At 39.0% G+C, this 24,410-nt stretch overlaps 2 protein-coding genes across 7 annotated transcripts in view; both read right to left on the minus strand.

The window, feature by feature from the left end:
* Window positions 1-65: 65 nt before the first annotated feature.
* Window positions 66-8,480, minus strand: LOC138057107 (ras-related protein Rab-43-like). 2 transcript variants are annotated; one of them, XM_068903156.1, is made up of 3 exons: window positions 8,177-8,480; window positions 3,808-4,095; window positions 66-2,509 (listed from the first exon to the last, which is right to left on the minus strand). In XM_068903156.1, the coding sequence occupies exons 1-3, from the start codon at window positions 8,363-8,365 to the stop codon at window positions 2,357-2,359; spliced, it is 630 nt and encodes a 209-aa protein (XP_068759257.1). In that variant the 5' UTR covers window positions 8,366-8,480; the 3' UTR covers window positions 66-2,356. The 2 variants fall into 2 exon arrangements, with proteins under 2 accessions (XP_068759257.1, XP_068759256.1); XM_068903155.1 differs by lacking the exon at window positions 8,177-8,480 and adding an exon at window positions 6,666-7,087 and having other exon boundaries at window positions 88-2,509.
* Window positions 8,481-15,934: 7,454 nt separating this feature from the next.
* LOC138057108 (gamma-aminobutyric acid receptor subunit alpha-6-like) overlaps window positions 15,935-24,410 on the minus strand; it is a 34,135-nt gene continuing 25,659 nt past the window's right edge. For all 5 annotated transcript variants that reach the window (XM_068903162.1, XM_068903160.1, XM_068903159.1 and 2 more), the window contains exons 8-9: window positions 17,987-18,336; window positions 15,935-17,100 (exon numbers count right to left, since the gene is read on the minus strand). In XM_068903162.1, coding sequence (XP_068759263.1) covers window positions 16,783-17,100; window positions 17,987-18,336 — 668 coding nt within the window. In that variant the 3' untranslated portion in view covers window positions 15,935-16,782. The remainder of the gene's footprint in view (window positions 17,101-17,986; window positions 18,337-24,410) is intronic.

The following is a 24,410-nucleotide window of genomic DNA, read 5'->3' on the forward strand; positions in this document are numbered from 1 at the left end:
CAGGCTCCGTAGAACTTGTAAGTTAACCTGCTAAAATGACGGCCAGAAGCGGCCGTTGTCCTCGCAAAGTGTCCAATTCAAAATGCACTGAACTCGGGACGCCTGGTGACGAGTATAATAAGTCCCCCTGGAGGGAGGGGAGTCCCAGATTGCTTAGTGAGTTTTGTTTTTAGCAATTTGGGACTCCCCTCCCTCTCGGACTTATTATAGTCGTCACCAGGCGTCCCGAGTTCGGTGCCAGTTTGAATTGGACACTTTGCGAGGACAACGCTTTCTGGCCGCCATTTTAGAAGGTTAACTTACAAGTTTTACGGAGTCTGGTGGCTTCGCGTTGCTACCTCGAGATGCTTCAGTGGATTCATGGTTTAGAGAAATTTATGTTCCACGAGCCTGGCGTGTTCATTGAGCGACTGGATTCGATTTTCACGAAAAAAATCGTGCTTGTTTTGGGTCGATCGGAGTCCCTACGCTGGCTTCCGTCTCCTACCGTGTCACTATACTATGAAGGAAGGTGAACGGGGACCATTTTTCCGGAAATTTCGTGTACGTATTAAAGACAACAACAGCTCACCACATGGTACGTTTCATCAAGAGAAAATGAGGGGACAGAGAAGGAGGCTCCCGGTCCAGCCCTTGGGATATGTCATGTCCACGAAAGTTATTTTTAGACGAGCGGAAGTCTTCCGAGACGTCCGCATGCAGGCCAACCTCGGTCCGATGTTTGAAAGAAAATATATATTCATCAGCCTTCCACGTGCGCCATCATTTTCTCTTTTCACTAAGAACCTGAGAGCGAGGCAAGACTGCATGCGGACGTCTCGGACAGACTTCCCCTAGTACAAAGATTTCCGCTCATCTAAAAATAACTTTCGTGGACATAACATATCCCGGCCAACGCCTTGAGCCTCCCTCTCTGTCCCCTCATTTTTTCTTGGTTTCATCGATTTTTATTTCCATTTTCTAGCAAATTTCCAGACCTAAACTTCGCCTCATATGTTCTCTATATTTACCTATGTGGCACACACAGTGGGCCTGGGTTACCTGTGATGACATGGTTAATGGGGACAAAGTTTGTCAATGGAGATGTTTAATTCATTATGACACTCCTTATTATTGTCCCTTCTAAAAGCCACCTGTTTTACAAGTATTTTGCAGCCCTGGTTTTAGCCTGCAAAGCAGGCGTATTTTTGTTTTGGTAAGAATTATCGGCCGACATCTTGGATAGCGAGACTAACAGAGGCCTGAGGTGAGTCAAGAAAATTGCACTCAGTGAGAGGAGGCCCTCGTCCCAATCCTCTACTGGCTGTGTGGTTTCAAAATGGCGGTCCATTACAAACAAGTGTACGCCTCCCAAAAAACGCCTGCTTTGACCCTGGTTTTACTTTTTTTTTATAGTGAAACTATAATTCAGCACTGGAAAATACTTGTTTTGCAGTGGATAAATAATTTTTACAATGTACTCACTCTTAAGAATTTCATCCATGATTTAAAAGGGCTTTTACTTCATGTAGAAGAGGCACATGACGTAACAAAAGCCTTTGGGGTCTTAAGGGATTTAGAATTCTGATTAGGTATTGTTTCACGATTTTTGTTCTATTGTTTTACGTCATGTGTGTCTTCTACACGAAGTAAAAGCCTTTAAAGGCCTACATTAGACCAAAAGTCATTGTGCCCTGTGACTTTTGGGCAAAAATGGGCCTCTAAACTTTAGAAGTCAAAACTAAACAGCACTACTGAAAAGTACTGCCAGCAGTGCTCATGCAATCCAGTGGCTCAAATCTGAATGGGTCACATCGCCATAGTTTCAAAAGTTTAAGATCAACTTACATGTATGCCGCTCAATAAATAGCAACACTGCAGAGTACTGGTCAGTACCGTTTATTTAAAAATGGTCTCACTTAAAAGTGTTACTATGATAAAAAAAATCACTTCCTTTTTTTCTTTAGAATTTGAAAGTGTGTTTTCTTAACACGTGACTGGCAAAATTTTGAGCTTTGATTTTTAGGCTGTTTACGTTGAGTGTAAGTTTTGGATTTCACGGTCCACCATTCCTCACATTCAAACAGACCAATCGGACCTCAGAGGGTTGGACCAAAGGAAAAGTGATGTCATTTATTGAATGCTGATACAATGTACATTGCACTTAATTGCCCGAATTCACCTGCAGACCCAAAAGCTGGAGCCCTTGACCTCGTAGCATAACATTCTAGGATTGCCATTGGAAGCCACTCAATGATAACCTTTCAGTAAAACAATCGTACCCTTGGGACAGCCCCAAAATTTAGAACCTCAAATCACTGTGAATTCTCAGGCAGCCCCCATCTTTGTGGCCGTTTTGACATCTTTAAGCCAGCCATTAACCACACCCACACCATTTGGATTTAACACTTCTTGAATCTAGAATAAGATCACCGCCCAATACGCTGGCTTGGAGATGAGATCCATTTTCATACCGGCTTTTGAGTTCTCTTGCAACACACATGAATGCATTTTCAATGTTTGTTGCATCCTGTTGGTGCAATTAAAATAGGAGAAAAGAAAGATGAGCTGAAATAGTGAATGTTTGGAGCATTGCAAGTGGACAGGATGACATTGGTCGGCAGCAATATTTCCCAGGTTACACTGTTTATCTTATCTCCTTTCATTTGAAAGAAAACAAATATGGGTTGGAGTGTCCGTGCTATTGTCACTTCATTTGAAAATTTAATGTTATGTCAATAATCCAGTTTATCAAATTTGGCTTTTGTGAATTATCCACTTGCCTGGACTTTGACTGCTGTAGATGTAACAAGAGCCTCATTCAGTGACTATTCAATAATGTTATTTTGAAATACTGCTTTCAAGCTTAATTTAAAACCTGGTCCTGTTACAAAAACTAAATCAAATGCAGGAAAGTGGTGTCCACAGCTGCATGAGCCTTATGAGCCTCTACAATTAACAGCAGTTCAGGTCTACATGTATTAAACACTTAATGACTGGTCCTGAGGGTAACAGTTAATTAATTTTTGTTTCCCAAGAATCTCAATGTTAAAACATTGAAATTCTAGGGAAACAATGACCTTACTCCAATGACCTTTATTCAGTTAGCACGCAATTACAATAACAACAACAATTACAAATATTTACATACAAAACGAGAGCTACGTGTATCATGCATGCTTCATTACTTACTTATTTACTAACAAGCACTTACTTACTTACTTACACAATTACGCAAAAAAAAAACATTTGCGGGTAACAGTCCACTGTTACCCTCTGATGTCATAGATTTTGAACTGTTGCCCGCTCAGAGACGCGGGAAACAGTTTTATTGTTAGATGTCAAGTGACCTCGAAGTAACCAATGAGAGTGTGCGCTGTTGTTGGAAAATTTTCAGCTAATTATAACAAATGTAATTGCTAAAGGCCCACATGCACCCAAATTTAGCCATTACAGTCTTCTGTTTTTGTTTTCAAACAATGGTTTTCCCATTATGCGTGATCTGATTAGCTGAATGCACTGAGGCGAATCACATGGGAAACAACGTGTCGGTTAATTTCGTCTTACAAAAAGTTCAGTCACAATGTGCACTGACTTCTGGGCAAATGTGAACATAAAATAATGTAATGTGTTATCCATTATCCATTTTAACCACTGCAGTTTGATTACATCTGCATCATTTATACAGTAACTGTACATTGCCTTCATAATCATTCATGTTTATTAATAAAATAACCTTACTGGTTGTCATGATAAATTATCTCCTGAATAGCTTGTTAAATTAATAAGATGGCTAGTATGAAAGGCATCAATCTTTTCCTCTCTTACCTTTGCTGATGCTTCCAACACATCAATCATGCTGTAGTGTGCTGCACATGATCTTGCTTCTTCGATGCTAACCTCGCGACTTTCTTCAATGTCAGTCTTGTTTCCAACCAGTAATTTAAGAACATTAGGTGGAGCATATTTTTTTACATCCTCTGTCCATCGCGAAACATTCTTAAAAGAGTCCACTTTAGTGATATCATAAGTTATTATCACGGCATGGGCATTTCTGTAGTAGCTCTGAGTTATGGTTCTAAATCTCTCTTGTCCAGCAGTGTCCCACACTTGCAACTGAAAATAGATGCAAATAAATTATTATCATTTATAGTGTATTCCATTGCATTTACTGGTCTCTAACATACATGCAAATGGCAGATTTACTGTCACTGGGACTCAACACCATAGACAATATTGTCCAGAAATGCACAATTAGATGCATGACAACTTCGATATGCACCACAAAGTGTCTCAGTTCTCCCCAACTTCAATATCATTCAAGTCAAGAAAAAGGCCACGTTAGGTATTTCCCAGGAGAATTGGTGCTCTAATCAGGAGATTTGATGAAAAACTTGGAGACTCCCTGGAAAACCGGGAGAGTTGGCAGGTACCGGGTATGTTAAAGTGTCAGTGACCACGGACTGAATTAATGTGTCCTTAGATGTAGTGGGAGAGTGAAACGCAAACATTTTTTTGTCTCACTTTATTAAAAAGATTGGATGGCTAAAATTTCTAGCTTTAGCCATAACTGTGATTCTAACAAAGCGTGAGTCATCATTTAGCCTTTTTACTGTGGCAACATACATGTAGACTTTGAACATCAACTTCAAAAAATGTAAAAACAAAATTCTTGTGCCTGTAACCATTAGGTTGACAGTCCTAAGAAGAATTTCCTCAATTTCCTTTTTTTTCCATTTGACACCTTGCTTAACAATCATTACTTAACTCATCCACCCCTCGGACACCACTGTTCACAGGTAAAATTGTCTGACATTTAAAAATAATTTCAGGAGGGATTGCAAGCTGGTTAAAAGCCCAAAGCGCCAATGCCGTGGATTGTACTTAGGCTACTACTGACAACAAAGCCGTGAAGCTTGAAGCTAAAATACAACAAATCCTTAGATTTTTGCTGACCTTTGTAACTGGACTGCACAATCAATTTATTGAAAACAGAGCTGCCATGAAAGAATTACAGATAATTAACCACATTTTACTTGCATGCCAGTAAAATTGCCTGTTTGTTACCATCAGTATGAAAACATGGGTTAATTTAACTGATTATTTCATGTCTAAACTTTTTAGGCCAGCCCTGGCTTTCTCAAGAAAATTTACACACCATATTAGAATTCCCATAGAATCAACATCAATAACAAATATCTTGAGGTTAATGAACTTGCAACATTTTTAATAATAAACTATTCAGTTTCAACTTAATTGACATTTACAAATGTCAGCGGCTTCATTAAGTAAGTACAAACACCTGTCACTTTATTGATTCTGTAATCCTTCATTTTTTTGTCCGTCTCTATTTTTTTTGTGATTATTAATTAATATTGATTTTTTTCCACTTTGGACTCTTCCTTATTGTACTCACTTTTCACACCCAGGTACATGTAATGGCCATAAATTTTAACATTTCAGCCATAATGGACTGTCATTTGAGTCATTGTTGAGTCATTAACTTGTGAAGCTAATAATATTGATATGTGTCTTTTTTAGCATTTATCACCTACTTCTCTTGATCCCCAATTTTCAGTCTGACTCTTAAAAATAAAGACATTCAGTGTGTTTTTTTTTTTTTGCAAAACTTGTCAAGCTTTAGACAAAATGCTTATTTTTGTCCTAAACAATTCCCTTTTCTCACACACCTGGTGTGTTTCTTAAAAATGTCAATGTGCATATATATATTTTTTTCTATTTTTAATTAGCTTTACCATTCTATGAGAGAGCTAATAATTTTTGTTCCCTAAAAAAAATGAAGGAATTCTTTCCATCACCTATTTTACATTAAATTTTCAACATATTTTTTAATGTTGTGAAAATTTGACAGAAATATGTTCTGTACTGTACAGACTGGTCAATAAAACAGTCAAAACAGGTCTGGGCATATTTTCGATGTACACGTATCACACTATTTCAATTTAAATAAATCTATATATTTTTTTTATTAAGTGCTATTAAACTGGCTACAAGGAATGGTTACAGTCCATCTTAGTCATGTCTCGTTTCTTTTCATGCAATGAATTTTGTGCTTTAAGAGGAATCCTACTTCTGCTCAAAACAAAGGTTACAGTTCTTCTAACATAAAAAATTAAATCATCCAATGCCTTCAGTGAATTATGCAAATGCACATTATAAGGTTTAGTGTACTGTCAACTTAGTGCCACCAGCAATAAAAAAAATTTACATTCTGGGAAATTTAATAGCGTAATGCGTGAAGAGCGATATCTCTACCTTAAAAATGGAAAACTATTAGGATACGCTTGCATAATTAATTCCAGTTGTTTCCATGGCGTATGAAAAACTAAAGCTGCGTGGCGACTTACGAGAAATTTTCAGCTGGGATAAAATTAAAAATGCACGTGTTTTTCTTTTCGCGTCGGGTCAAGGTTAATTTTAACCTAATCTAAACAGCAAGAATCAGCAGAACATTGAAAGGTTAATGCTTATTACCATTTGCAAAGATCTGGGATTATAAACTCGTTTTGTTCCCCGAAAAGCGTACGAAAACTTTTCGGAGAAAAGCCTAATTTATCACATGAGGATAGAAATATGCAGAAACCTCGCTTTTTTCCAATTACCCAGTGAAATAAGAAGTTTCCTCGGTAGTGACGAGTTGCAAGAATGCATTTAAGTAAGCTTGCCTTGATCTTTTTGGAGTCCACGACCAGCGTTTTCATGGTGAAATCGACGCCAATTGTGCTACCATGTCTTTCCACGAAGGTGCCTTTCTTGAATCGCTGAACAATGCATGTCTTTCCGACTCCTGGATCTCCAATTAACACGATCTTGAACAGATAGTCGAAGGAGTAGTCAAAATCTGCTGATTTCATCACATTGAGAAACACAGCTCAAAAATACTTGCACGCAGTGATCGTCCAGAAATTTACGTACTCCAAGAAATGCTCAGACTGTACTTTTTCAGCTGTCGTGTCTAGGCTCCTGGAGGCACGCACGGACAAATATCAAAAGGACAGGACTTCAGAATAGATGGACTTGCTGTTTGATTCCTCTTCTCTTTGGCTTTGCGAAGGTTTTAAAAACTCGAAGAAATTTTACCCCTTCCTAGATATCTTTATTCATGTGTCAGAAAAAAGTATAGTGCGTTCAGAATTTAAGTCGTATAACTTGGCTACGTGACAAAGTCATGCCTGAGTTGACGGGGCTCCACAGGAAATTTTAAGCTCGTTTGTTTTGCCTGATGTGGCATACGCATAAATGAAATCAGATTTAAAGCTTGTCATCGCCTTATATAGAAATAGGATAGGACTCACGGATTTCAATTCCTAGCACCACTCTAGCAGGCCGGTAAAATAAGAAAAATATATTTATAGGTATGTCTTCTGGGTTTTCAGTAAACTCCTAAGATTCCAATCCCATTAACTTCCTTTTTTGTTAATCTATGTTCATCGTTATCATAACTGTTACCTAAGTTAATTTACCTTTTACTAAGCTGGGAAGCATCTTTAAGGAACGTGGGATTGTAATCACGGCTCAATATCTTTACATGTATGTAGGTATCGCGTCGGGTCAAGGTTAATTTTAACCTCAGCTAAACAGCAAGAATCAACGAAACATTTAAAAGTTTGGTTATTACTATTTGCACAGACCTAGGATTATAAAGACTTTGTGTTCTCTGAAAAGCATACGGAAACTTTTCGGAAAATAACCTATGATCAAATCGAGATACTGCAGAAACCTCGTTTCTTTTTTCCTCTTTACCAGTGAAATGTTATGTTATGTTATGTTATTTATTTGTTTGAGCAGGTTGAAGTTTTGACAGCTATTCAGCTGATGTGGACCTGCTATACCCACCCACCCATATACTCACAGAGGACAGCCACAAGACCGGGAACTTCATCCCCTACTCTTCTCGAATAGTGTGTGGGTTCTTTAACGTCCCACAGGGAACTAATGAACAGTGGAAGATATTTGTGAGACGGGGCCTACGGTTTTTAGTCCTAACCCGAGAAGACTTGAAAGTCTAACCATTTGCGGATGTAATTACAACGGCAGCACTTTCTCCTCAGTTATTTAAAGACCCTGAGTGTTGAAGAAGAAGAAGAAGAAGAAGAAGAAGAAGAAGAAGAAGAAGAAGAAGTTTCTGCGGCGGTTACGAGTTGAGAAAATGCATTAATTAATTAATTAAGCTTGCCTTGATCTTTTTCGAACCCACGACCAGTGTTTTCATGGTGAAATCGAGCCCAATTGTGCAACCATGTCTTTCCACGATGGTCCCTTTCTTGCATCGCTGAACAATGCATGTCTTTCCGACTCCTGGATCACCAATTAACACGATCTTGAACAGATAGTCGAAGGAGTGGTCAAAGTCTGTTGATTTCATCACGTTGAGATATATAGCTCAAAAATACCTGCACACAGTGATCGTTTGAGGTGTTTAAAACAAAGAAATTTTACATACTCTGAGAAATACTAGGTAATATTCTGCTGTCGTGTCAGTAAAAGTGAAGAACATGTCAACTTCACCGACAGTTGGTCGACTATCGGCCGACAGTCGACCGACAGTTGGCCGACAGTCGACCAACTGGCGACCGACAGGACCCAGGGATTTAACGTGATCTACTCTTCTGATCATTTCGTCATCAATTCGTATATCAACCTTGTCACATTGAGTGCTTAATCTCTGCCTAGATCCAATTACCATTAACTAGGTCTTAGCCACATTTAGATTCAAACTGTTGGCTCTCAGCCAACATTTAAGGTTACTGAGTTCAGGAGTTACAGTAAACACTCGCATATAAGAACAAGTGGATTAAGAACATCACACTGAAATTTGGCCAATAAAGCACCATATAAATAAGAACAAATTCAGCCTGATAAATAAAACATGTCCTTAATACAAAGGGAAAGGGTATTAGGACATTAAGTAAACAATACAGAACAGTAACTTATATCAAAGCACTATGGTGTTCAGGATCATTACAAAACTATAAAATCTATTACAAAACAACAGTGTATGTTAATTAAACCTCTAGTAGAAGTATTTCTGAAACCAATTTTACGAACACATAAGAACACTTTCAGGCTGATTTCTCATAAAGCACCCCTAAAATAAAAACACGATCAGCCTTAGACCTGAAAAAAGTGTTCTTATTCTGCGTTAACTGTATTGTTAGTTTACGCTCTCTTAATTTAAAGTTTTTGCAGTTAGGGTTATATTGGTATCGTCAGCGAACATTCTCGGAGAAGCCTCCCGGAAGCAATTAGGAAGGTCGTTAATGTACATTAAAAAATGCAAGCGTCATAATATGCTGCGTTGTGGAACCACACAAGTAATATTGTGAGGAGTTCACAATCTCCCATTTATATTCCATCTTTGGGTCCGATTGCTTACGTACGATTGAAACCAGGTGAAACTTGCCTGATCGGCCCCAAAGTATGACATCTTGCGTAAAGTAATTTCGTGATCGATAGTGTTGAATGCCCTTTTAAGGTCGATGAAAACGACGCCATTCATGAGGCCATTGTCGATGTTAACAGACCAGCTATTTGTCGCCTCAAGCAAAGCTGTAAGGGTACTATGTAAGGAACGGAACCCTGACTGGCAACTTGATAGCAGTTTATTATCATTTAGGTAATGATGAAGTTGACCATGGGCAAGTTTTTCAAGCACTTTTGAGACTGCTGGGATAACGAAGTCGGGACGATAATTCTTTATATCTGATTTCGGTGTCACCCTAGCCAATTTCCATTCAGTTGGATAGATTCCCGTGAATGTCTCATGCATACTTTTAAAACAAAGCACGTGGTATGAATCACCTTTCCAATAACGAGGATGAACGTGTAAATGCAATATGAGAGTTAAATTCAATACAGAAATCATGAATACCCGGTAAGATTTATCAAAGAATGTTTTTAAACGTCTAGTCCACCGCATGGCATATTGTAAGCAACCTGGCATGGACATAGCCTAGAACAACCCTGGTCTACATCCCATTGATCCCATGCTTCTTACTATCAAGGTGATGTTTTAGTATTTAGATCAAATGCTGGTAGTCAATGTGCAGCTATGTCGCCATGTGCTCTTGTGTATAATTATGACCGTGAAATTAATTACTTCTTCAACAGGCTTGGCAAATATTATGAATACAGGAAATGAACTAGCTCTACACTGCTTTATCAAGCTTATGGAGGCAAATAACATATTTAATGTTAAGAGAATTACCTGCAGAAGTCATAGCATTCAACACAACACTTCAGATTGAATACAGTCCAAGTTATACTGATAATGTACATGGAAGTTTCACGATAGATTCAGGCAGCAGTGTAGGCGTCTTTAATATCGAGCCGTCTCTTTCGCTTTTGAACTACCCCTGGCCCTTGGTGGCAATATATTCCTTTCTCCAAAATTCCTCTGGATGGCAGCCAAAAAATTCCGTGGAGGATGATGCTTAGCCTGCACTGTAGTCTACAATAGTTTTTGCTTACTGTGTGTCTTTGATAAGTACTTTCCAAAATTTGATCAAAGGGAATTATAAATCGTTTAATTTGACAATTGGGTGCATATTACTGTGAGAATTTATGTTACTACAAAATTAATGGTATATTTAAAATATTTGATTCTCATGCTATGGATTCATTTGGCCTTCCTCAAGGAAATTGTGTACTTCTGGAAGTACAGACTTAAGAAGCACAGACTTCTCTCTTTTCTTTTCTTTGGTGCTAAATTAATCATACACCACTGTGTTTTTGCAGGCCCGAGTTCAGGCTATTTGTACCATCGCGTTTTACGTAAATTATGTTCCTTATTAATTATCAAAGCCTTTAATTATGTTCATTTCCCAACAGAGTCAGTTTTCAAGTGTCGAGATATTTCATTTGAACTACTCAAGTGCACATCTTCACGTATCCCGCACGAGACAAAGTGACCTTTACGTGTACGACTAAACTAAAGGGCGGTGAATCTTGGAAAGATGTTTTCACATCTCACCTTCGTTTCTCTTTCATTATTTTTTTTCTGCAAAAGATGTTTCGATGAGTCATTTTGGACGTTTCTCCAACCACATCTCAAATCTTAAAGTGCCCCTGTGATCAAAAAAACCACTTCCTTTTTCACATCAAATTTCCAAGGGGCAACTATCAGACCGATAGTTCCGAGACTAAAATTCTTTCTTGTCTTCATTGTTCACTACTAAATTTTCTTCCGCGCGCCAGCTCAAAAATCATGTTGAATTATTTTCAACTTTATTAGACGAACGCCGTGTCAGCCAATGTAAGATTTGAAAAAGAAAACAAACAAAAACCCTCTTAATACAAATTCGATTGTTTATTTTCCATAAGGCCGCTTGTTTACAGAGGTATTTTAAGCGGACGACTACTATCCATCCGGGTATTTTCCTCGCACGGGCACTATGGGCTGATAGTGTCTCTCCGAAGACGAACACTATCTCGTCACGTGATCAATTTAAACCAATAAGAATCGGAGAAAATTTAGTGGTGAACTAAAAACGCGCATAGGAACAGAAAGGCGAACCAAAGGACAAAGACGAGCACAAAGGAAAATGTACCATACAGAAAAATGACACGTAGATACAGACGCGAAAGATTACGTACTAAAACATGAACAAATTTTAGTGCATACAAACATTAAGAAAAGGCACACAAGAGTATAGACATATTCGCTAAACAGTAGATACAACATACTTAAAATAAGACACACGCGCACACGAGTACGTAGAAGAAGTGAGACACGACCGACGCACGACAGTGTACATACAACAATAGGACATAGGTGCACAACAGTACATCTCAGCAGTAAGACATACGTTGATAATATTACATACAAGCAGCTATGAAGAGGCATACGTTCACTCGAAAAATTAGCCACAGGCGAAAAACGAATCAAACAAGCTTTAAAACACAGGTGGACAAGAGTACATAAAAACACAAAGACGCAGGCGCACAACATTTGAACGCTTAGAAACAGGCCCAAAAAAGTAAATGGAAACATTATAACAGATGCACAACGGTTCACACAAACACTTTGACAAGGCGCAAAAAGGTTCATTGAAACACTGAGACAAAGGCACAAAACAGTTCACACAAACATTAAGATACAGGAGCAAAACAGTTATTCAAACACTTAGATACAGGCGCACAACAGTTCATTCATTCATTCAAACACTAACACACAGGTGAACAACAGTTCACACAACCACTTAGACACAGGTGCAAAACAGTACATTAAATTACTTAGACACAGGCGCAAAACCGTTCACACAAACATTAGGACACAGGTGCGCAACAGTTTATTGAAACAAACACAGGCACAAAAAGTAGTCGACAAAAATTGTTTAGTCACAGGCGCACTAGAGTACATACAAACATTAGGTTAGACACAGGCTCAAAACAGTTCTCACAAACATTAAGTCACAGGGCACAATAGATCATTCATTCAAACACTTAAGCTGTGTTCACATTAGGCCTCGAGTATGATCGAATTGTAATCTAGTTAAATGTGGAACGGGTTTACATCAACTAATCACAGTCCCTAATTATAACTAAAGTATAATTACTTCAGAATTAAGGGGTAGTTTCTAAAGAAACTGTGGTGCTGCGTCGGTGGGGAAGTAGTATACAAAAATTTTTTTGGTTTTATCAACGGAGTTGATAATGTAAATTGGCCACCGTACAGAGATTCTAAAAGCTGACGTTTCGAGCGTTAGCCCTTCGTCAGAGCGAATCCGAATTCGCTCTTCGGGATTCGCTCTTCGGGATTCGCTCTGACGAAGGGCTAACGCTCGAAACCTCAGCTTTTAGAATCTCTGTACGGTGGCCAATTTACATTGTCAACTCCGTTGATAAAACCAAAAAAATTTTTATAATTACTTCAAACAACCGCAAGGGGGTTCTTTGAAGTAAGAACAGGATGGAGAACACGTGCTAGTATGAGCAGACGAAGCTTCTAATAGCTTCGGGAGCGAAGATTTGGATTTGTCTTCTTCTATTCTCGGACGCTATCCTTAGTTCTCTTCTCGCCTCAAGCATGGTGATGATAATCGTGGCAGCCACGCGATACGGCGCCATTTTGTCTCACACTGCCATGTTACCCTTATACATGTACACCTTATTCCAAAATGGAGTTAACTGGAGAGAGTGTAGTGTAACGTAAAGTGCTAGATTTCTATCCCATATGAACCATGTGAGCGTTAGCCCTACTGATGGAACTGGGCCCACAAAAGGACACAAAAAAACTCTGACCAGGGTGGGAATTGAACCCACGACCTTCGGGTTAGATCTCCGCCGCTCTACCGACTGAGCTACAAGGTCAGACGGGAGCAGGCCGTGGGAACTGAAGATGTTAATGTCAAGCCAATTAACATGTACAAGTACAAGGAAAGGTTCGTTTATACAAACGTTGGCCGTGTAGCACTTTCCAAAATGGCAGCTAATTTATGTGCATACAAATTGGCCCTTGTTGCCTCGTTCAAGATAAAAGATTCTTTTGAATTTTAAGCTTAAGAACGAGGCATTAAGGGCTTATTTGAATAAAAATAAAAGAATATTTAAATGCAGCCATTTTGACATAAGGTGTATTGTATTTAGATTTTTCGCAGATGTGAACAAAACCATAATTGAACATAACTGAATGTAGTATGACAGTCTGAATTATACTTCAGTTGATCATTATTAACAATGAGTGTTAACATGGCTTAGGACACAAGGGTAAAAACAATGATATTTTTGCATGATCCAGAGGCTTAAAGGGAAACTGTCACGAGAAGCGCATGCGCTAGCGTGCTAGTTTTCACGGTGAAAACTTGAAAAGTGATGGGTTAACGTTTTTCAAGTTGAATCGACAAATTCAAAATGGCGTCCACTGGGGAGGGCCATGATGGACAAAGGAGAAACTCCGGCGAATATACGTGACTCACGCGTGAATCCATGATGGCGGCTAGAATTTTCCGTGGGCTCGAGAGCAAACAAACTTGAGCATGCGCAGCTCATGACAGTACCCCTTTAACCCTTTGGCTACTAGAGATTTGGTCGAAAAACACGTTTTGAAGCTAGTTGAGGGGTTTTTTGGTCACTGTCGTGCTGTTTAAGAGCTAAATCTCCGTACAAACCCGTTTGCAGGTTGTACACTCCGCGGCCTTTTCAGCCAGGTGCAAAATAAGCGCTTGCAAAGTTCGGGCATACGCAGAAAGCAAAATTTCGACATAGTTTCTGGGTTTAAATTAAAGTAGCACAACACTTTCGACTTTCACTTTTCGCTTTCTCTCCTTCCCTCTCCTTTCGCTTTCCTTGCCTTATTTTTTTTTCAACTTGCTGGGCATTTGGTAGGCTTTATTTGGTGGGAAGAGTTTCTGAGAAACTTTTCATCATCTTAGAATTAGGTGCTCAGAAAGCTAGGTGGGTAATGGAGCAAGCTTTTCATGGAGATTTTCAGGTCAGTGTTACATGGTAATTTGGCCGTTTCTCCAGTTTCCTTGACTGAATTGTGCTCATTCTGGTATAGTTTGAGAGATATCTTCTCCCTGCACAAGTTAGTGGACAAAGCTGTTCCTGACCGTTTAAAGTGATGACGTCACAAGCGGTAAATGGGACCGTGGATAAAGCTGGACGTATTTTGCCAGAAAGTAATCAAAGGGTTAAGCTTAAGCTTTTTTTGGTTCAAGAACAAAACGCATTTGTCGTAAAACCCTCGTCCTCGTCCCTTTGCCTGCTACGAGTGATACAGATTTTGCTCTGTCTAACCCCGGCCGGGTGTCGAGGTGATGTCTAAACATTCCATGGGAGAATCGATCTATTTCATCGCGAAGAGTCTGATTAAGGAATTTACAATACATACTTAATTGACCGCTCCCCATAGGGGCTTTTCAGGGCCAATGAAACACAACGAAACGACAGAACAGAACTACAGTAACTGTTAAGAATCCCAATTGGCTGGAGGCAAGCCAGTTGGCTATTTACAAGTGCAGCTGAGAAGTTGAACCAGGGACTACCAGGATCAAATTCAACGAGTGGTCAGAGCGTTTCTTGAATCCGGGATCTCCTGATATCAAGGCAAGCGCTCTAACCACTGGGCCAAACTAGCTTCTATTTGGGAGTTGGGAGTGGAGTTGAAAATACTGTCGGACCCCCGTTACGTGGACTACCCCACGGATTATCCCACGGATTATCCTACGGACAACCATGCATCAAAATCATCAAAATCACTACAAGTGTGGGGGACAGGGGAGGGGGTACAAGAAATAAACTTGCGTGCATGATCACTTTTATTTGCCATCTTGGTTACCGCCATTTTATTCCGGCCCATTCCCCCTTACAATCGACTTCGTAAGTGGTAAAAAGTTATTCAACAATTTTAAAAGATTTTAGCTCTGTGCAAAAGCCTAAAAACAATTTCTTTGTTTGCTGCAATTCGTTTATTTGCACTGAATTTTATTTGAAAAAAAATGGGAAAGGAACTTTATTTAACTGTCTAATCTTCTAGAGCACTGGAGGCAACTTTGTTCGTGTGAATGGAACTTAGGTTAGTATTATAAATCAATTTTTTAATTGTCCTCTCCTACACTACTTGAGATGACAAAACCCATTTGGTTTCAACACCGGCGGGGAAGAATGGGCCTGAAAAATGGCGGTGACCAAGACGACAACTTAGGAAGCTTGTGCGTGTTTTTTCGAGACACCACGAAGCCCCTTACAACCTCAAATTTTATTGGATGGGCATAGGATGCAATTCTATTGTTTAGGATAAAGGCTCATTTTTTGCCAACTTTTTTTTTAACCAATCATGACAGCCGTTGTAACAGCCGCGTTCTAGCCCATATTTTTCGCCCTAAGTAATTTGCATTCACTGAAGGAAGGGAAGTCCACGGTGAAGGGGTTAGTGTTTCTAACTCTACCGTCTTATGGTGGATGCGATACAATTCGACGAACGTAGAAACTGTTGCCATGACCATTGCGCATGCTCTGTTTATTTCATTAGCACTTGCACTTCTCGTTATTTATTTGTTATCACTTTGTGTGCATATACTAAAATAAATTTCTCTATTCTATCTACGTGAGTAATCCATGGGTCTTGAATATTACTACCTCTCTCTCTGCCTTTGTGACCCGGATATTATTGAAAATTACGATCTTGTTTACCCTTAGCGCATCTCCAGCAAAGACATCGTTATAAAGAAATGTTACGAACATTGCTGTATAGTTTCAAATATAAGTAATTCGCTATTCCAACCTATTAAAGTTATATGTAAAAAGGGCTTTGAAGTAAAATAAATTTCAGACATTTGGCTGATGTTTTGACATTCTTGTGAAAGTTTTTTCGAGATCTGGCCTTATTTGTTTAAAGGGCGGATAACTTTATCCAGTGGATAAGTCTCTATTCAGCAGCTTGAATCTGTGAAAAGATTTCAGTATTTACTTAGTTAACAGCGACTTCGCATACTCTAAGTATATCTAAGCAAAAACTTGTGAATAAATCGTGGCCAACGTTTAACGTGAGTATATTTTATACTCTTAATAATGACCTAGGGAAGAAGATGACTTCCGCTTAATACACACTCGTTACTTGTGCATATAAACAATCACATTCATGAAAATATAGACACAGAGTTCTTCGTACACACACATAAACAGTTGCTTGTTCTTGTCGTGTCGTCCTTTCTAAAATTCTCCACTAAATCTTAATTCTCTTCTACAGCAGTTTTTATGACTCACGTGGTTCCATTGGCAAGGAACTTTCGCCAGGGAGGGGGGTACTGAGGGGGTGGGGTTGGGTGTGGGCAAGGATAATCAAGCTGTTGCATAGTAAACCCAGTAATAAATGTTATAGAAAATAAATGCGGAAGGAAAGAAGATACGTGAGCGACTGTCTATAGAGAAAGCGATCTTTTCCATCACTTCATTTTTTTCAGTATTCCCTGTTGAACCATCTTCCATAACGGTCTTGTCACTCCTTGTTGCTACATGGACCATTTCGAGATCATCTACTTGGTTCGCCATATCCCCGTTCATATTTGTAGCCTGAGATGAAGTGTTTTCATCCTTTCGGCGGGCGATAGCGGATTTGACAGCCACAGAGATTCTTTTCGGAATCGGAATTGCGCATTTCTGTAAAGAAAGAAAAGAACATGAAGACTGGAAAGGCACCTTTTTTGGAGTTTCTCTCTCGCTAACTTTGACTCTGCAGGTAAGATTCCTGTCAAGTTTTGTTTTTTCAATGACGTCAATGATGGGACGGGTAAATGAGGACCATTCAGCGGGACGGGTTAATGATGATTGGCTGATTTAAATCCTTTAGTTTTCGGATGGACATTTTTTTAACAAAGAGTTGATAATTTAAATATTTACTTTTGTTCAGGACTGAACCTCAGTTAGATGCACGCCCATTTTTGACATCCAACACGACGTGTCCCTTAAGTCTAAAGCTTTGATACCTATTTCCAACAATAAGGTAAGGACAAAGGTTAGCCTGATTTTTAGCTTGGGGTAAATGAAGCTGTTTATACTTATTTGAGGAGAAGCATTTGGGGGACACTTTGTGACTTTATTTGTCCGCATTCCGAGGCACGAGTGATGTTAAAGTTGAAAAGCGATGGATACTCTCACTAAGGTCATATCTCCAAAATTTGGACAACAGTTTCCTGCTGTACCCTGTTAACAAGCTGTAGGATTTTTCGTCAGAGAATGTGCATGTATGTTGTGCAAGAAATTGCACTCAGTTGCAAGATGATCCGTGTTATTGATTAAGGTCAGCCCAGTATCTATGTCCATGACGATAAAAGCATTTATTACATGACTAGCTCCGTGAGCGAGGAAGATGAACCAAATTACGCGCTGTGATTGGCTATCCTAGTGGGCAAGATGGAGCTATCTTGCCCGCTCGGGATTTCTCGCTTGGTCCTGCAAGATCAAAGGTCATTTTTTGGTGTTATCAGTCATATAATAAATCCTTTATTGACCAAGCTTGTTCGGTCAGTAACCCATATATATTTACCTTGCATTTGATCTGTTGATCCTTACTGGCCGCTTGCACCGTGAAAACGTACACGATGATGCATTCAATCAAAGAAAAGAACACGAAGCTGAAGGAGACAAGCAGGTACCAGTCCAGTGCCTTTGGATAGCTGACTTTAGGCAGGTTACCATTCAGAGATCCGAGCAGGAACATTATCGTCAGAATTGTAGTGATACCCAGAGCCATTCTGTTGCCGATGTCATCTTTCTCCATCCAGAACACGATCCAGCTTAGTATCACCACGAATATTGTTGGAAAGTAGACTTGGATTAGGTAGTAACCAATTCGTCGTTGGAAAGAAAACGTAACTGTTATTGTTGAGAAGCTTCCTAATAGAGATAATTATAAAAACTTAAAAATATGTTACTAGATAAGCTTGCTAAGAGTGATCTAGAACCGTTTATGCTATCATATTTTCGTCGCTAATTACCATTGGGTTGAACTTTACAAGATAAAAATAAGAACGAGATAAAACGGATATCACTAAGAATTTGCAATGCAACACGAGAACGAATGCGAGGACTCAAAACTTTGGGCCACAAATTACGGCGCCGTCTGCGACAATTCAGAAGAAGAAGAAGAAGAAGAAGAAGAAGGAGAAGAAGAAGGAGAAGAAGGAGAAGAAGAAGGAGAAGAAGAAGAAGAAGAAGAAGAAGAAGAAGAAGAAGAAGAAGAAGGAGAAGAAGAAGAAGAAGAAGAAGAAGAAGAAGAAGAAGAAGAAGAAGAAGAAGAAGAAGAAGAAGAAGAAGAAGAGAGGAAGATCGTTTCCCGTACTTCCCGGTTCCTTTAGTGTTTTCGTTGCAGATAGGCACGTATTATGTGCCGAAAAATTATTAGACTGAAATCAATGCTGATAAAACTCAAGTCGAACCAGGGAAGAGCCTTGTCGCCGAGAAATCCGGAAAATCCGCGTTTACCGTGCATGCCGAAAAATGATTGAAATGACATCAATGGCATCAAGGAATGACCGCTGATAATACTCAAGCCGAACCAGGGAAAAGCCTTGTGTCCGGGAAATCCGGAAAATCCGCCTTTTCCGTGCCTGCCGAAAAGTTCTTAGAATGAAATCAAATAATAATAATAATAATAATAATAATAATAATAATAATAATAATAATAATAATAATAATAATAATAATAATAATAATAATAATAATAATAATTATAATGAATGAAATCAAAGGCATTAAGGAATGACCGCTGATAAAACTCAAGCCGAACCAGGGAAGAGCCTTATGTCAGGGAAATCCGGAAAATCCGTGTTTTCCGTGCATGCCGAAAAGTTCTTAGAATGAAATCAAATAATAATAATAATAATAATAATAATAATAATAATAATAATAATAATAATAATAATAATAATAATAAAGTCAAAGCCATTAAGGAATGACCGCTGATAAACTTCAAGCCGAACCAGGGAAGAAGCTTGTGTCCGGGAAATCCGGAAAATCCGTGTTCTCCGTGCATGCCGAAAAGTTCTTAGAATGAAATCAAATAATAATAATAATAATAATAATAATAATAATAATAATAATAATAATAATAATAATAAAGTCAAAGGCATTAAGGAATGACCGCTGATAAAACTCAAGCCGAACCAGGAAAGAAGCTTGTGTCCGGGAAATCCGTAAAATCCGCCTTTGCCGTGCATGCCGAAAAGTTCTTAGAATGAAATCAAATAATAATAATAATAATAATATAATAATAATAATAATAATAATAATAATAATAATAATATAATAATAAAGTCAAAGCCATTAAGGAATGACCGCTGATAAAACTTAAGCCGAACTAGGGAAGTTTCTTGTGTCATGGATTTACGTAAAATCCGTCTTTTCCGTGCATGCCGAAAAGTTCTTGGAATGAAATCAAATAATAATAATAATAATAATAATAATAATAATAATAACAAATGAAATCAAAGGCATTAAGGAATGACCGCTGATAAAACTCAAGCCGAACCAGAGAAGAAGCTTATGTCCGGGAAATCCGGAAAATCCGTCTTTTCCGTGCATGCCAAAAAAGTGATTGCACTGAAATCAATGGAATTAAGAATTCACTGCTGATAAAACTCAAGTCGAACCAGGGAAGAGCCTTCTCACCGGGAAATCCGGAAAATCCGCCTTTTCCGTGCATGCCGAAAAGTTAGTCACACCACAGGTAAACAATTTTGGTGATTACGGAAAATACAGATTTTACAGATTTCCCGGAGATATGAATATTTAATGATTAAACTTGCAGTAACGACTGACTGCTGTCTGTCAGAAACTTTTACTTGACCACGGAAAACACGGATTTCACGGATTTCCCGGAGATATGAATATTTAATGATGAAACTTGCAGTAACGACTGACTGCTGTCTGTCACAAACTTTTACTTGACCACGGAAAAGACGGATTTCACGGATTTCCCGGAGATATGAATATTTAATGTTATTCCATGTTAATATATTCTAATATAATATATTACTTCTCTTTTTTCTGTAAGTATATATATATATATATATATATATATATATAGATACTTACAGAAAAAAAGAGAAGTATTATATTATATTATATTAGAATTTATTAAATATTCATATCTCCGGGAAATCCGTGAAATCCGTATTTTCCGTGGTCAAGTAAAAGTTTGTCACAGACAGTAGTCAGTCGTTACTGCAAGTTTCATCAGTAAATATTCATATCTCCGGGAAATCCGTGAAATCCGTATTTTCCGTGGTCAAGTAAAAGTTTGTCACAGACAGCAGTCAGTCGTTACTGCAAGTTTAATCATTAAATATTCATATCTCCGGGAAATCCGTAAAATCCGTATTTTCCGTAATCACCAAAATTGTTTACCTGTGGTGTGAATAACTTTTTGGCATGCACGGAAAAGACGGATTTTCCGGATTTCCCGGTGAGAAGGCTCTTCTCTGGTTCAGCTTGAGTTCTGTCAACGGTGTTTCCTTAATAACATTGATTTCAGTCCAATAACTTTTTGGCATGCACGGAAAAGGTGGATTTTCCGGATTTCCCGGGCACAAGGCTCTTCCCTGGTTCGGCTTGAGTTTTATCAGCGGTCATTCCTTAATGCCTTTGATTTCATTTATTATTATTATTATTATTATTATTATTATTATTATTATTATTATTATTATTATTATTTGATTTCATTCTAAGAACTTTTCGGCAGACACGGAAAACACGGATTTTCCGGATTTCCCGGACACAAGGCTCTTTCCTGGGTCGGCTTGAGTTTTATTAGCGGTCATTCCTTAATGCCTTTGATTTCATTATTATTATTATTATTATTATTATTATTATTATTATTATTTCATTCTAAGAAGTTTTCGGCATGCACGGAAAAGGCGGATTTTCCGGATTTCCCGGACCCAAGGCTCTTCCCTGGTTAAGCTTGAGCTTTATCAGCGGTTATTCCCTCATGCCATTGATTTCATTCATTATTATTATTATTATTATTATTATTATTATTATTATTATTATTCGATTCCATTCTAAGAACTTTTCGGCATGCACGGAAAACACGGATTTTCCGGATTTCCCGGACACAAGCTTCGTCCCTGGTTCGGCTTGAGCTTTATCAGCGGTCATTCCTTAATGCCTTTGATTTCATTCATTATTATTATTATTATTATTATTATTATTATTATTATTATTATTATTATTCGATTTCATTCTAAGAACTGTTCGGCATGCCCGGAAAACGCAGATTTTCCGGATTTCCCGGACACAAGGCCTTTCACTGGTTCGGCTTGAGTATTATCTGCGGTCATTCCTTAATAACATTGATTTCAGTTTAATGACTTTTTGGCATGCACGGAAAAGGCGGATTTTCCGGATTTCCCGGGCAAAAGTTTCTTTCCTGGTTCGGCTTGAGTTTTATCAGCAGTCAAGCCTTCATGTTACGATTTTAGTCAAACAGCTTTCGGCGTGCACAGAAAACGCGGATTTTCCAGATCTCCCGGACACGTGGTGCTTCACTGGTTTAGCTTAATTTTTGGGCTCATCCTCGGTGTAAAAACCTGTGAAACTCACAGATGACGTACCACAAAGGAAAACAAAAGAGCAAAAAACATCAAACAATAACCTAACCCTACCACGAGCTAACAAAACAAAGAAAAAGTTTCACAGGTTTTTACACCGAGGTAAACCCAATTTTTGCAGCAAAGAAGCAGAAATACACAAGATTTTAGTCAACCAAATTTTCAACATACGCAGAAAAGGACGGTTTTTGCGGACACAGTTACTTGTTAGTTGCTTGTTAGGACCAATAGTGTAACTCATTTTAACTGATGACAGAAATTTTGCTCTTTTGCATCGATGTCGTCTTCGTTGCCAGAGATCTGATAACTTTTCAATATCCAGTAACACGTTGCTAAGATTACAAGCATGTGTCACTCAGCCTGATCTCAGTGACGTGAACAAAGGAGGAAGGATTGCCATAAGCAACATCCTAAATGCATTCCTGTTAAAATTTAGTCCACTGCACAAAATGTGTCAGGTTTCCTGATTGTTTTCTGTGAATTATTGCAACAAAGAGAGCTATTACCCGTTTAGGATAACAGCCTTGATTGCATTGTTTGTGCTTTGGATTTCCTTGATTAGATGGCGAGTTTATCTCGGAAAAGTGTTAAATCGCAAAAACCATGCTGGGTCAACAGGAGTGGCTCGACTGAGTAAACAAGCCAAGCGATCGTATCGATGTTGTGTTTCATTGACTTGATCTGTTATTTCTTTGGGTTTCCCGTGGGAAACAACATCATTGTGCTGGATTGGTAGTCAAACGTACTTAAGGTACAAAAATAGAAACGCCCCTTTTCACACCCATTCGACAGTTACATGATGTGTGACACCTATTTGACGACAAGTTGCAAGTGAACACATGACAAAGAAATAGTAAACTCTCGTGCATCGTTGATCATTATTATCACGGGCAGCGCTTTCCAATTTATGCGTCAACATTTCACTGCTTTGATCCACTATATAAGAGACGCAATCATTTTACAACATCTGAGCTACAGGAGAAAATGCAGCGCACAAGACAACCGTGCCGACAGCTAAATAGTGAAGGGATAAAGAGCGATAACCCTAGCCCTAACCATTTCACTGCTTTGATCCACTATATAAGAGACGCAACCATTTTACAACATCTGAGCTACAGGAGAAAATGCAGCGCACAAGACAACCGTGCCGACAGCTAAATAGTGAAGGGATAAAGAGCGCTGCATTGTGTTATCTCTTACCAGTTATCAGCGGAAGGTGCAGCATCATAAGCGCAAAATGTATTTTTAAAGCAAAAGATAAAGATTTGGGCAGGGCGTGGACTTCTATTTGCAGCAAACGTGATTCATGCGACAATGCTATTTCAGGTCAGTATTTATTGGAATACCTTTGTTTCCGAGGAAATTTGGAGAACATTTTAAGTATCAAAAATGAAATTGAACGCATTTGACTGTGCTGTGTTTCAGGTATCCACAACGCAGCGTTTTTCTTTAGCGCCATTTCGAGCCAAGAGAAGAAACACTGTTGCATCAACGAAGAAACAGACGATGAGAGTAGTTCTGGCGATGACATGCCAAGTTCCATGACGCAACAGTGGCTCGAAGGGAACTTGACGAGTATAAACAAATCACTGTGCCCCGCAATCTCATACTGGGTCGCGTTGACTACAATAAATGGCGCCCCTGCCAGCCCAATTTCGGTTCACAAGGCCCTGCTAAATGGCGGACTGGATGTCACAGCAACCCAGGTAACGAATGTCGTATCTTTCTTTGAGAGCTCTCCTTGAGATGTGTCTAGCAATCCAAGGTAAAGCGAGATAAAAAGAAAAGGAACAAGCACAATCACAGTGCTGCAGGTAGCAAAACAAATCGTGAAAATGTTCTGAGACATTGTTCCATTTAATTTGTATTCGTCAGGTGCAGTTCCAGGATGGAAAGGAATCTCCAGCCACGGCAGAACTTTACAAAGTGTTCAAAGATCATAAAAATCCTTTCATGCGAGTCCTTGTGAGATCATCTTACAAACACTCCTACAGAGACGAGGCCAGGAAGCTGATCGGTGAGGATTGCTTATGCACCCAGGAGTTAGACGATTGTGGCAGTGAAAACGTCGTGCGAGTGACCCTGGTTAATCAGAAGTTTCACGCGTCCTTGCTGAAAGCAATCGAACGTCTGACCGCGGCAAAGCTACAACTGGACAAATTTGGCTTCGAGTCCAACACGGCGACGTCGCAGGCGTCCACCAGCCAGCCACCGTGCGACGACGAAAAGATGCTGTCAAATAAACTCGCGATCCTGGTTAACGATATAGCAATCGCCATGGGAAAACTTGGCTATGCTACCTACAGAGGAAAAATTTACACCGCCGAGGCCTTGGCCAAGCGGAAGCGTATATACACG

This window comes from Montipora capricornis, chromosome 7 (assembly GCF_036669925.1).
Source record: "Montipora capricornis isolate CH-2021 chromosome 7, ASM3666992v2, whole genome shotgun sequence".
NCBI classification, from domain to species: Eukaryota; Metazoa; Cnidaria; class Anthozoa; order Scleractinia; family Acroporidae; genus Montipora; species Montipora capricornis.

What these genes read in the sequence shown, in the direction of transcription:
- LOC138057107 (XM_068903156.1), bottom strand. Translation starts at nt 8,365, where the DNA reads ATGAAATCAACAGACTTTGACCACTCCTTCGACTATCTGTTCAAGATC. An exon ending in TGGGTTCGAAAAAGATCAAG is followed by an intron (nt 4,096 to 8,176) that starts GCAAGCTTAATT and finishes ATCTATTTTCAG; the next exon opens with TTGCAAGTGTGGGACACTGC. An exon ending in TGTTGGAAGCATCAGCAAAG is followed by an intron (nt 2,510 to 3,807) that starts GTAAGAGAGGAA and finishes TTGCACCAACAG; the next exon opens with GATGCAACAAACATTGAAAA.